Source organism: Lynx rufus, unplaced genomic scaffold, assembly GCF_022079265.1.
Source record: "Lynx rufus isolate CCGP_SWC_20201006 ecotype Redwood Valley unplaced genomic scaffold, mLynRuf1.p SCAF_1, whole genome shotgun sequence".
Classification (NCBI taxonomy): domain Eukaryota; kingdom Metazoa; phylum Chordata; class Mammalia; order Carnivora; family Felidae; genus Lynx; species Lynx rufus.
Window position 1 is genome coordinate 153,105,925 of NW_025814823.1, and position 14,758 is coordinate 153,120,682.

The window sequence follows — 14,758 nt, forward strand, 5'->3', positions numbered from 1 at the left end:
AAATTAAATTAAATATTTTTATAATTTTTTTACTGTGTAATTTTGTCATTTTTTTCCTGTAACTTTTGCCTTCAGATTTGGCTTTTATTCCATTATTGTAGGAAATCAGAATTCAATTGATATTTTCATCTGGGAAACAGGACAGTCTTCTTTCAGATATTTTCAATCCCTGGATTTTACTACCATTAATAGGATCTACGCCTTTACACCAGCTTCAGGAATAGGTAAGGGTGTTTAAACTAGTCTGAAATGCAATGTAGAAAGCTAGAATAATTTTAATCTTGTTGAGTTAGAGATAGTATCACTTTGCCAGACACTGGGTCTTTTAATAAGGATCTAAAATCAAGATCTTAACAGTACTATTTCTGGAAATCCTAGAAATTCAAAAGGACTAATATTTTTAAATGGGAATTGTGCTTGAGAAGAATCAGAATAACTGAAATGTGTTATTTTAGACATAATAGTGAGCATTAGTGAACATATTAGTGAGCAGACAACATTAGTGAAGGATAAAGTAATACATTTATTTTGTCTAGAGAAAAATGAAGAGTGACATTGCATATAGTGTATATTTTAAATATGAAAGTATAAAAGGGTAACAGGTATCTGCATTGAAGTATTTTTAAAAAGTCAGAAAATGGCTGTTCACTCTCCCATCCTTCTTTTAGTCTGATCCTTTCTTGACTTTCTGTGCTTTAATATACACATCAGAAACATAAGCAATGTTTTTACTCACAGTTGTTTCAGAAACAAAAGTCCGTTAGTGAGAAACCAAGGGGTGAATGTTGTCTGGAGGCTGTAGGATTATTGCAGGGTTGGTGAAGAATCATTTAGGTGGACCAGTGGCAACAAGGCATAGAGGCCAGCAGCACTTGGCCTATTGAGCTTGTGGGGCTGCCTCCCCGAACAGGTGTGAACAATGCAGGGAGCAGGCTCACTGAGTCATCATGTCTCCTGTTAGGGTGCCCAGAGGAACTTGGAAGCCAAACCAAGTGACTCAGCAGGTGAGTCTGGATCAAAGCCTCACTTTTAAACTGAGACATAGGAATTTTGTATGAATCAAACAGCACCATTTATTATTAGCCATTATATATGTCATTGTTTAAGGTTATGAAGAATTCTTTCTTTTTTTAAATTTTTTTCAAGTTTATTTATTTATTTTAATGGGCAGGGGAGTGGCAGAGAGAGAGAGAGAGAGAGAGAGAGAGAATACCAAGCAAGTTTTGTGCTGTCATCACAGAACCCTATGCAGGGCTCGATCCCATGAACCGTGAGATCATGACCTGAGCCAAAATCAAGAATTGGACGCTTAACTGACTGAGCCACCCAGGCACCCCTAAAGTTATGAAGAATTCTGTACCTTCAGAGGTCTGGTTGGAGAAGCAAGAAAAATATTAAGATAATAATTCAAGATAGAATTCCAGTCCTATTTGCTCTGTCATTGGTGGAATTGAAGTGGGTGAGAGGTATCAGAGGGGAGCTTGAGTTCGGTCTGGGTGGGCTGGTAGGAAATGTTGTGCGCAGGAGGGAAGGTGTGAGCAAAAGAGAAAAGTGGAAGTAGACATGATGCTGAGGGCACAGTGAGTCAACCAGAGTGGTAGGGACAGAGGATTTGACTCAGCGTAGTGGTGGTAAGGTTGGAAACACACTAGCATCTATACAAGAAGGTCTGGAATGTCAGGTTCAGGATTTGATATGTGTTTGGATGGTTCAGTGGTTCCCCAATATTTTTGCCTTAGGAACTTCTCATTCTCTTAAAATGTTAAGGAACTCAGAGTGCTTTTGTTTGTGTGGGTTCTATTTACTAATATTTATTGTATTAGAAATTAAAAAGGAGAAATGTTAAAGATACTTCTTAAGAATGAGAGCAATGAACTTACTACATGTGAACAAAAATAACATGTTTTATTTTTTTAAAAAAAGTATTTTCTAAAAGAAAAACCTTTGTACAAAGATGGTATTACTTTCTTATTTTACAAATTCCTTTAATGTCTTGTTTCTTATGTCTGTGTCTGTATTCTGTCTACTGCAATATTATCAGTCATATGGCCTCCAGAAAATCCCACATACACTCAACAAAGAATGAGAATGATGTAGAGAAACGGCATCTTAGTATTACTACAAAAATAGTTTTGACCTCACAGACCCTCTTGAAGTGTGTCAGTGACTGTTAGGGGTCTGGTGACTACAGTCTGAGCATTATTAGGGTAGAGAAATCCTTGAAGGCATTTCAAAAACAAATGATGATCAAAAACATGTTTTCTAATTCCACCTAGCTTTGGTGTATGTAATATGCTGGATGCAGAGTTTGTACCTTCACGGACAAGAGTTAACATAGAAGCCTCTGCAGGGTTTAGAGAATGTGGCACTGAAGAAATCAGCCAGAGGTTTAGATTTTGGAGACATCAATGCATTCAGGTAGTTGAACTCATAAAAGCTAGAATCTACTTAGGATACTGAGAAGAGTAGAGGATTTAGCACAAATATAGGAATCTGTTCTCGCAGTTTCTCTCTTAGGTCCCTGACTGCAGTTTTCTCATTCAGGCACTGTAATCTTTAGACCCTGTCTCCTTCAGTTACCTCACCTGCTGAGCAGGAATCAGCATTATTTATCTCTCATTTTTTTATGGATTATCTATCTCACTGTGCTTTGTTTCCCTGTGCCCTCTTCCCTCCTTGGTCCCATGTCCATGCTACTTTCTCCCAGACCCTGGCCACCTGACATCTGGACCATTACATCATTGTCTGGCCTCTACCTTAGGCTCACTGTGCTGTCAGAGCCCTGTGTGTGTCTCTGTTCTGTGCATCCTCTTCGTAAATAACTTCTCTTGACTTGTCGTGACACCTCTCTGACGGGTCGTAGCTGTGACTTTCTTATTCACTCAGCAGTTGATTTACTAAATAAATTATGTATCTTTCACCGTGTATTTGTTTGTGTCTACTTGTCCTTTAATTTTGTTCCTTTATTAGTTTTGCTTTTCTTACACCTCAAGTTTTCAAGTGGACTAACAGTATCTACTTGAGTCACTTATTATAATTCAAAATAGTTTCCTAATGAATGTTTTTAAGGATGACAAGTGCTGCCTGAATGGGTTATTAATTGAAGTTATAGAATTCTCTTTAAAGATTTTTAAAGAAATAGAATAGGCACTCTTTCTAAAAGAATTTATGAAAAATTCTGCCAGAGGCTTGTTAGGGGACCCATTGTGAGGTCTCTTTATTTCTTTTGTTTCTGTGACTTGAGGTTGTAGAAGTATGAAAAGATTGTAAGTAATTATTTAGAATGGCTTATTATAGATCCCCTGAAAGCTGAAATTATGCATTAAATAATATTCAAGGACTTTCTTATTTTGAATATGTCAAATATTAGATTGGAGCCATGACTGTGAGGATTACATATTTATTCTGGTTAATGACTTGACAGAGATTATTGGGTGGTGACAGAATTCTTTAAATGCAAGAGGAAGAATGGATATGACAGAGAAGGCAAGGACATATACACTTATCTTTCTTTCTTCCTTCTCTCCTTCATTATTTAATAGAGTTTTTAAAATGCCAGTTATGGGCCAGGCATAGTGGTAGGCCCTGAGGAAACAAGGACAAACAAAACGAGTTCTAGTCCCTGCTCTGAAGAAGTTTAACATACAATAGGGAATGGGGGACATGATATGTAATCACACACAAAAAGCTTCTAGGTACAAACATTAACTGTTGTCCAAGGATACGGTGCTCTCATAACACAAAATAGAGAAGACTTGACCAGGTCTAAGGGATGTCCAGAAAGCTTCTTTAAGGAAGAGGCATTTAATTAATGCTGCTGGAAAGACACTGATCCCTCCCTTTCTCCTTAACTCCCTAATACTCTCAGCTTCACTATCACCTTTGAAAAACCATCATCTTTGGAAATCATTTGGATGAATTCATCATTCTCTTCATTCCTGTGGAGTGACCATAAGAAGCCCAGGCCCCCTCTAGAGAAAGCGGCTGTCATCTCATCTGTGTGTGTTCTAGATCCCATGAGCCCTAATTTCCAGACCAGGGGCACAACTCTTCCCTCCCCCAACTTCCTACACCCTTCCACAGTGCCTTCCAGAACAGACCCAATTTTTCTTCTAATTTCCCTCACCTCTTTGCCCTGGAACCTCGCTCTAGCACTCAGCACTCAGTCCTGGGACTTCTCTATCTACACTCCTTAAATGATCTCAGCCAGTTGCCTTCCTTTGGAATACTCTTATTTGTTTGCTTATGGTTTTGATAACTGGAAGGGAATTCTATAATCAGTACCAGTTAAAATTTTGTTCTCCAGAGGAGAGATTTAGGATTTTTTTTCTTTTAAATTCCCTAGCCCACTTCTGTGATCTTGAACAGTACAAATGTCTATTTTCTGAGAAAGCACTTTCTGCTTATATACTCTACAGATTTGAGCCCCCTACGTTTCCTACTCTGAATGTCTGATTATCTTTTTGTTGCCTTCTCATATTTCTCAGATTGAGAGGAAATGAGTAGAGTGTATCTCCAACGATTAAGATACATAATCAATCAGTGATGCTCAGAGTACTTTAGTTTATGATTTTGGTTGAGCCTGTAGAAACAATTATTGGTTGAGCCCGTAGAATCATTTAAACTTGGGAGATGTTGAGATCTGTCTGAGAAATTTGCTCTTTACTGAACGTCCCCAGTTTAACAAAGCTTTATGAAAAATATGTCATCATTGTTAACATACAAGTTTATTGATAACATTTTTCTTGATTTTTACCTTTTATACAACATTTATTAGACTGCAATAGCACTTAAATAATTACCATAAAGAAACATAATGAGTAATTCTTGATATTTAAGGATTTGGAATCTTCCATTGTAACCTTATAGGCTGAAATGTTCTTGGTTTCTGGTTCTAGTGCTGTTTTAATACCCAACCCATCTTAGTTGATATCTTTATGTTCCCATGTGTTTCTTTTTTTTTTTTTTTTGCTATTTATTTTTTTTTATTTTTTTTTTATATATGAAATTTATTGACAAATTGGTTTCCATACAACACCCAGTGCTCATCCCAAAAGGTGCCCTCCTCAATACCCATCACCCACCCGCCCCTCCCTCCCACCCCCCATCAACCCTCAGTTTGTTCTCAGTTTTTAAGAGTCTCTTATGCTTTGGCTCTCTCCCACTCTAACGTCCTTTTCCATGTGTTTCTTCAAGTACTAGAATTTGTGCATGTTTCTGGATGGTTTCTCAGTTTTAAGCCTGAAGATTGCTTAATGGTATATACAATGTAATAAGCTCCCTTTCTCTGAATTTCCCCTTATACAATGTACTAAGCCCCTTTACCCTCCATGTTTGCTAATATGTACCATTGCATTGAATCATTAAGAGCACATTTTCCTACTAACATTTCAAAAAGCATTGGCAGCGAGATCATAAATTTGTTCATATCCTTTGGCCTAATTACCACCTTTAAGAATTTATCAAATGAAAAAAATTAATAACTGTCTCTAATTCATCTTGAAAAGTTAAATAAAAATAATAAACATTCAATGTAGAGAACATTTAGGCATTTTTTTATTAAATAATTTTTTTTAACATTTATTCATTTTTAAGAGACAGACACAGAGCACGAGTGGGGGAGGGGCAGAGAGAGAGGGCGACACAGAAACCGAAGCAGGCTCCAGGCTCTGAGCTGTCAACACAGAGCCCAACGTGGGGCTCGAACCACGAAATGTGAAATCATGACCCGAGCTGAAGTTGGACGCTTAACCAACTAAGCCACCCAGTCACCCATGAACATTTACACATATTTTAAAGATCAATCCTGTAGATTATATATGCATTAAAACTATAAATTTGAGTGCTTTGTAATAACACCTAAGAAATGCTGGATAAATTTAAGGTTAAGCTTTATAATTAAGAATTGTTTTGTAATCAGTCTGTGTACTCATGGTTCATCATGAATTCATATGGATGGTGGCTGGAAAGGAAAATACAAAAATGAAGCATTTAGTGATGGGATTATACATCTTTTTCACTTTTAAAAATATCCTCCCATATTACCCAGCACATAAATACTGATGAATGCAGAGAGTCCACAATGCATTTGGGTTTCACTCTCCAGTGATTTTTTTTTCTGTTTTAATGTTTATTTATTTATTTTGAGAGAGAGAGCTGAGGAGGGGCAGAGAGAGAGAGAAAGGGAGAGAGAGAGAATCCCAAGCAGGCTCCATGCTGTTAGCGCAAAGCTTGACATGGGTCTCGAACTCACAAACCGTGAGATCATGACCTGAGCCGAGGTCAGGAGTCAGGTGCTTAACCGACTGAGCCACCCAGTTGCCCTATCCAGTGATTTCTTAAGTGGAAATAGGTTTATTGTTAGGCTGGTTTGATCATTCCACAGCATTTAAAAAATTACTATTTACATTCATTTCAAATAATACTTTGATTTTCAGAAATCAGATCATATTTAGTTAATTCAGACACCAAAACGGAACTTTGAGAGTTGAAAAGATTTTGTTTTGGTCCTACAATAAGGAGCATGTGAGATAACATTCACATTTTACTATAGTTGCCTTTTCTTTCCTTTCCACAGTCCACATACTTCTTATTGGCCAAGCTATGTCTGCACTTTACTGCTGGAATTCAGAGCTGAATCAATTCTCTTTTATTCTGGAAGCACCTTCTGCTCATGATGCAGCTTCTGTTACAGTAAAGTCCCTTAATTCAAGCAAGAATTTAATTGCTCTAGTGGGAACCAGGCACTCACACATATATGAGCTGGCCTACATCTCCAGCCAGTCTGACTTTATTCCTAGGTACGTTCACTATTTTATACGGAACCTCTTTATGCTTACCATAGTTTTTATAGGGCACCTAATTTCTAAGTGTTTATTTAATGACTGAAAAAATGTAAAATATAAGGTTAATTCATAATCTAGAAAGTTGGTTGTGTTCCATATTACTTATATATATTCTATCGAGCTAATCAGTATTTTAAACATTTTGGATTAAAATTTTATTTATGAAATGTGATTTTCCCAAATGATTAGTATTAATTAGTGTTCTGAGAATTTTATATGTAATCTACTATGTATATGCCTGAGATTTGTTTCAGCTGTCTTATTTGATGTGCTTCTTATGCTAGTTCAGGTGAACTGATATTTGAACCTGGTGACAGAGAAGCTGTAATAGTGGTAAATGTCCTTGATGATACAGTTCCAGAAGAAGAAGAATTCTTCAGAGTTGAGCTTAAAAATCCCAAAGGAGGAGCAGAGATTGGTATTAATGGTTATGTGAAAATAACTATTCTGTCTAATGATGATGCCTATGGAGTCGTTGGATTTGCTCAGGTATAGATCCCACCCTTAAAAGTCAAAATGATTTATTCATTGTATTTATATGTTAGATGTTGTCAGCACTCAGTCCTCCTTTGAGTATCTTAAGCCTCTCTTCCTTCTCTTTCCCTGTTTCATCCTGACTGTGCATTTTAAGGTGTACTTAACTGATGTCTTATAATTTATAGTCCTACACGCTGAACCTTCTGAATCATCTTGTCCTAAACTTTTTTTTTTTTTTTGTGCTGATTACTCTTATAGGATTGAATTTGAAATGTTCCCAGTTGGCCTTAGTCCTGGAGTTTGGCTCTGCTATTAGCCTTATCTCTAGAGGGTAATGATGAAACAAGTCCCAAATAGACTATATACTGTGTTTCATCACACACATCACCTACAAATATATTACTGTCTTATGTATATTGAGAGAGAGAGAGAGAGGGAGGGAGGGAGGGAGGGAGAGAGAGAGAGAGAGAGAGATTTATAACTGTACTTGCATTGTACACATGGAGGTGCTTTCCCCTGAAGAAAGAGAACTATTCAGATATTCTCAGTTTGATTTCCATCTCAGAGTCATATTCCTTTATTCATGAGCAAAAGGACACCCTTTTATATTGCACCATTTAGCCCTGTGTGCAAACTCTATCCTGATTTCTTTTTTTTTTAATATGAAATTTATTGTTAAATTGTTTTCCATACATCACCCAGTGCTCATCCCATCAGGTGCCCTCCTCAATGCCCACCACCCACTTTCCCTCCCTCCCACCCCCATCAGCCCTCAGTTTATTCTCAGTTTTTAAGAGTCTCTCATGGTTTGGCTCCCTCCCTCTCTAACTTTTTTTTTTCCTTCCCTTCCCCCATGGTCTTAAGTTTCTCAGGATCCACATAAGAGTGAAAACATATGGTATCTGTTTTTCTCTGCCTGCCTTATTTCACTTAGCATAACACTTTCCAACTCCATCCACATTTCTACAAAAGGCCACATTTCATTTTTTCTCATTGCCAGGTAGTATTTCATTGTGTATATAAACCACAATTTGTTTATCCATTCATCAGTTGATGGACATTTAGGCTTTTTCCACAATTTGGCTATAGTTGAGAGTGCTGCTGTAAACATTGGGGTACAAGTGCCCCTATGCATCAGCACTCCTGTATCCCTTGGGTAAATTCCTAGGAGTGCTATTGCTGGATCATAGGGTAGATCTATTTTTAATTTTTTGAGGTAGCTCCACACTGTTTTACAGAGCGGCTACACCAGTTTGCATTCCCACCAACAGTGCAAGAGGGTTCCCATTTCTCCACATCCTCGCCAGCATCTGTAGTCTCCTGATTTGTTCATTTTAGTCACTCTGAGTGGCATGAGGCGGTATCTGAGTGTGGTTTTGATTTGTATTTCCCTGATGAGGAGCGATGTTGATCATCTTTTCATGTGCCTGTTGGCCATCTGGATGATGTTTTAGACAAGTGTCTATTCATGTTTTCTGCCCATTTCTTCACTGGATTATTTGTTTTTCATATGTGGAGTTTGGTGAGTTCTTTATAGATTTTGGATACTAGCCCTTTGTCCGATATATCATTTGCAAATATCTTTTCCCATTCTGTCAGTTGCCTTTTAGTTTTATTGATTGTTTCCTTTGCTGCGCAGAAGCTTTTTATCTTCATGAGGTCCCAATAGTTCATTTTTGCTTTTAATTCCCTTGCCTTTGGAGATGTGTCAAGTAAGAAATTGCTGAGGCTGAGGTCAGAGAGGTTTTTTCCTGCTTTCTCCTCTAGGGTTTTGATGGTTTCCTGTCTCACATTCAGGTCCTTTATCTATTTCGAGTTTATTTTTTATCCTTATTTCTTAACTAGAGTTATAGCTGCAACTATCATGTATCGTTCTCTGAAATCTTCTGCAAGTAAGGAAAACCCAGCTCAAATTGTCTTAAACACCAAGAACATGTCCACAGAGAAGATAAGCTTCAGAGTGGGGTGGATACTATGTCAACATGGCTCAGATTCTTTCCATCTCTCCACTTTGCCAGCATAAAGCTGGTTCTTCATCTGGTTGTTTGAAAGCTGATGTTACTGTTAGGTCTACTGCTTTCTTGTTCATGTCCAGTTGGGGAGAGAGAGAAATGTGGCTCTTGGAGTAAGGAAGAGATTTCCCAAAAGCTTCTGGAAAACTCTTCTCATCTCTCATTGAACTAACAAGGCCACTTATGCAACTGTTCATTAATTTATTTATTTGTGTAGCAGTTTTTTTAAACAAACACCTGTGTACCAGATGCTCTTTCAGGTGCTAGAGATATATCAAAAAGTAAAATAGTAAAACTCTTTATCCTCATTGTTCTTAAACTGTAGATGAGGCAAAGGGAGACAGTGGACAAGAGACATCTGTACTGTATCTGATGGTAGTATGTGCCATGGAAGAACGTTAGGCAGGAAGGACAGATGGAGATTGTGAGGGAGGGGGTGGGGATTGTGTGCAGAGAAGTAAAACATAGGCTATCAGGGAGGGTGGCATTGAGGAAGTGATATGAGGACGAAGGTGTGTAGGAGATGGGGGAAGAACATTTGAGGCAGGGGGAACCAGCAGCAACAGCCGAAGCTCTGAAATAAGCCTTGCCTATCTGGTGTAGCAAGGAGGCTACTGTGGCCGAAGTCAGTCAGGTAGAGATGAGGCCAAAGAAATTGAAGGGCCAGGGCCTTGTTTCAGGCATCCCCAGCAGCACCCACAGTTTTGATGACTTACTAGGAGGACTCAAAGGACTCAGGGTTCTGTCATTCTCATACTGTGATTTATTACAGTGATGGGGATACGAAACAAAGTCGTAAGGGAAAAGGCTTATGGAGTGAAGTGCAGAGGAAACTGGGTGCAAGCTTCCAAGAGCTCTCCCCAGGGGAATCACACAGGACACACTTAATTCCCCCAGCATTGAGGGTGAATGCTGACAGTATGTGAGATGTGTTACCAACCGGGGAAGCTCATTAGAGACTCCGTGCCTGGGGTTTTCCCTGGGAACTGTTCATGCAGGCCCTCTCAGCCTGGCACATGTCACAATTCCAGACTCCCAGAGTGAAAACAGGTGTTCAGTAAAAACTACATTGTGTGTATAGCACAGGCACGGAGAGCCACTATGAGTTCCAGGAATGGTGAGAATCCTCTTGAAATCCAGCTTCCTAGACACCAGGCAAGGGCCAACCTCTGAGCAGCCTTTGAAGGATAGCAGGGAGGCTACTGTGTGAACTTACTCCTGCATAAGCCGCTGATTACCATCACGAAGTTAGCCACTGAGGGAATGGGTTGAAGTGGGAGAGCAACATGACCCGGCTCACATAACCATTTTGGGGGTGCCTGGGTGGTTCAGTGGGTTGAGCCTCCAACTTCAGCTTAGGTCATGATCTCATTGTGTGTTTGGGCCCTGTGTCAGGCTCTGCGCTGACAGCTCAGAGCCTGGAGCCTGCTTCGGCTTCTATGTCTGTCTGTCTGCCTCCCCCCTGCTCACGCGCTGTCTCTCTCAAAAATAAATAAACATTAAAAAAATTTTTTTAATAAAATAAATGAACTACTCTGGCCATAGAATTGACACTAGATTGTAAGTGGGTAAGGACAGAAATTGACAGGAAACTAGTGCAGTAATTTAGCAATAAACCACAGAATTACAGGAAGCAGGAATTTTCCTTTCAGTGAGAGATGTACAACTTATTAAGAGCAGGTTTGAGAGCTGAGATGAGGAGTTTTGGATGTGCTAATGTCCTGAATGAGTCCTTGCAAGCGTTGTAGGATCACCATGTTCCGCATTCCGGCCCATCTCTGCAGATACAGGCAGGTCAGCTTTTCCTGAAGCACTTCTGCCCAGAAGAATTATAATGTGAGCCATATATATAATTTTAGTTTTTTAGCTCCAGAAAAAAAATAGAAATAGGTGAAAATATTTTTAGTATTTTATTTTATTTAGCCTGATATATTAACCAACATAAAATGGCTGATGAAATACTCTATACTCTTTTTTTCATACTTTGTCTTCAAACCTCCAGTGCATTTTGCACTTATAGACCAGTCACGTTACAGGTGCTCAGTAGCCACCTGTGGCCACTGGCCACTGTGTAGGACAGTACAGCTCTAAGGCGTGAATTGTGGTGGAGAAGATTAGAAAGAAAGAAGACTACCTTCCCCACCAGGTGGAAACATGACTTGTTTCCTTACTTTCTTCCAGTTTCTGTTGAAATAACAACTTACCAGAAAGGCCTTCCCTGATTGAAAATTGTTAATTCCCCACCATCATTCTGTGCCTTTTTTTTATCCTGCCTTAGTCTTCTTTATGGAATTTATAGTGGCCTAATTTGTCTATTGTCAAGTTTCTTTATCTAGAATGCAAGGCTGCAAGAACTGAGATACTGTTTTGTTCGCAGCTTTATGCCAGAAAAATGCCTGGTACACAGGAAGTGTTTGGTATGAATCTTTCATAATGCAGGGGAGGGGACAGAACACTCCCATGGCTTTCTCGGGCCATAGATATTGACAGGGCAGAGCTGGAGACCTTGGAGCAAGAACCAACATGCTCTGCTGTGTGGTCTCATCCTCTTGTCGTTAAACCTTGCTGCGCATGGAGAGCACATTCTATTCCTTAACTGTTTAAGCATGGTAGATTTCCTCTTTTTTTTTTTTTTTAATTTTTATTTATTTTTGGGAGAGAGAAAGAGCGTGAGTGGGAAGGGGCAGAGAGAGGGAGACACAGAATCCGAAGCAGGTTCCAGACTCCAAGCTGTTAGCATAGAGCGTGACACAAGGCTCGAACCCATGAACCGCAAGATCGTGACCTGAACTGAAGTCAGATGCTTAACCGACTGAGGTACCCAGGTGCCCCAGATTTCTCTTTATGAAGCTTACTCCAAAATTATCATAGAAACATCAAAGTACTGTGGTTTAATCTTTCCTAGTAGATAATATCCTGGGTTCTTTCAGTCCATTCACTAGAATTTCTCAGTACAGGCCTCTTGTGTCTGGACAAGCTTGTTGTAAGATAAGATTTAGTTGTCAGAGAGTTTCTTCATAATTTTCTGGCTGTATTAAATCCTTGTTTTACTAACCCTTATTGGTAGAGGGCATGGAGCCTGAGAGGCTTCTCTTTGAAAGGCATTGTATTTTATGTACAAATTATATACATATTTTATTTTATTTTTTAAAAGATTTTATTTTTAAGTAATCTCTACACCCATCATGGGGCTCGAATTTACAACCCTGAGATTTAGTCGCATATTCTACTGACTGATCCAGCCAGGCACCCCATATGCATATTTTAAAATCAAGATATTTTCTGTAGGAATGTTTGAATGCTTTGAGCAAGATTTTATTACTATGTAACATTTGTAACAATATGTTAAAAATGCAGTGTAAAACACTGCCAAAGGAAAGGCTATCTACTCAAATTAGCCTTCTAAATAGAAGCTTTAAGAAATTCATGGAGGAATTTATTTTCAGATTACTATAGTAAAAAGACAAGAAAAAGAAAACTATTACTGGGAAGATTGTTAAAAATCTTTATACTCCATATTCTCCCTTTATTGCTTATAGATAAACTAGGGGTGTTGTAAGAAGGGATTCTTTTGAATATTGATTTTGAGGAAAAGCTCATTCCGCAGCTGGCAAGAGATGCTGCAAGTGTTGGAGGAGGAGTTCCAGTCACACTAAGGTAGAAATCAGTCTGGGACGAAGGAAAGACACCAAGAAGCTTAGGTGAGAAGAGAGTGTGAGATTCTAATACCAGAGAAGGGGCTATTTCTGGCAGGAAAAATAGTTGTAAAGACTAGGGACTAAGGATGAAACACATCAGTGGAAACAGCACAGGCTGTAGACTATATGAATTCAAGGATAATCACATTTCAGAGTGTATGAATTCAAGGATAAAAGACGTTTGTAAGTGAACAGGAAGAATGCCCTGATTCTCACTGGTGTTTCTACATTTGGGTGGGACCTTAAAGTCCACGTAGATCAAAAACTTATTTTACAAGAAGGAAACAAGACCTAGAGGGATTGCCAGAAGTTGCACAGGGGGAGAAGATTTCCTTCATCTCCTGACTCTATGTCCATTCATTTCTACAAACTTTATATACTATGTATAATACTGTCAAAAAGTATATGCTCTCTGGATATGAATATGACATATGTTTGTTGAATAAATTTGAAAATTACAGAAGACAAAGTAAAAAATAATCGTCTAAAAATTAACATTTTAGTTTACTTTAACTTAGCCTTTTACCTATTCACACATGTATGTTTTTGAAATAAAATCATGGCTATCTTATACTGCTGTTTTTTTTAACTATTGTTTTTCACTTATATCACGTTTTTGTGTTACCCAATATTGCTTAGTACTATGAAGTTTGCACATGCATAACAGCACGAAATAAAAGTGTACTTAGGTAGTGTCCGTTAATCCCTTGTGACTTCCTGTGTGTTTTTCAGAATTCATTATATAAGCAAGTGGAAGAAATGGAGCAAGATAGCTTAGTAACCTTGAATGTTGAGCGCTTAAAAGGAACATATGGTCGTATAACCACAGCGTGGGAAGCTGACGGAAGTATTAGTGATGTATTTCCTACCTCAGGAGTGGTACGTAATTTACAAAATTATAGGAGAGTCACTTCTAAATTATGGTTACTGTTGATGGCTGCCTTATGGATGAAGTGTTTGAGTTTGACCATGTCAGCCCTGGATTCCTACTAATCACTATAGAGAGGGATACAATTTAAGATTAGTTTTATTGTGATTTTTGTTAGTTTTTTTCTTTAATACCAAAATTATCTATAAAAAAGTCATCCCTTTTTAGGTTCAGTACATCAGTTGGCCAGATTGTGGATGTGTTACACTGTCAGAAAGATAAAACCAATTACACTGGAGATGGAAATGTTTCAAGATTTGTATAAAATGGAAGCAGTAAATAGGGAATGAATCTGTGTAAGATAGTCAGGCATATGAAAAAGTAGATCAGAATTGCTGAGTGAGAGCTTTAGTGCCTTAAAAATGTTTTGGCAAATTTTATTGCATTGAGTATTTACTTTTATGGAAGTTACCAAAACTATAAGTTGTATCTATCAGGTTATGTGTGTTCTGAATTATATTTCACCAATTAATATTTCTTAACATAAACATGATTAAAATGATTTCTAATTTAAATGTATAATAGTATCTTAAGTGTAGACTATATTTGGAAGAATTAATTATTTTATTCAAGAGCCAATAAACTTTTCCTGTAAAGGGCCAGATAGTAAATATTTTAGACTTATGGGCTGTTATGGTCTCTTTCTCAGATTCTCAAATTTGCCTTTGTAGCATAATAGCAATGTTAGATGATATATAATCAAGTGAACTTTGCTGTATGCCAGTAAAACTTAATTTAAAAATGGATTTCACCAAAGGGTAGTAGTGATCTGACCCCTGATTTTATTAATAAAGCTCT

The 14,758-nt window shown here is 38.1% G+C and overlaps 1 protein-coding gene across 1 annotated transcript in view; it reads left to right on the top strand.

Moving 5' to 3' along the window:
• ADGRV1 (adhesion G protein-coupled receptor V1) overlaps positions 1-14,758 on the top strand; it is a 543,587-nt gene that overhangs the window by 141,504 nt on the left and 387,325 nt on the right. The window contains exons 51-54 of the mRNA XM_047076463.1: positions 102-224; positions 6,578-6,800; positions 7,130-7,334; positions 13,765-13,911. Coding sequence (XP_046932419.1) covers positions 102-224; positions 6,578-6,800; positions 7,130-7,334; positions 13,765-13,911 — 698 coding nt within the window. The remainder of the gene's footprint in view (positions 1-101; positions 225-6,577; positions 6,801-7,129; positions 7,335-13,764; positions 13,912-14,758) is intronic.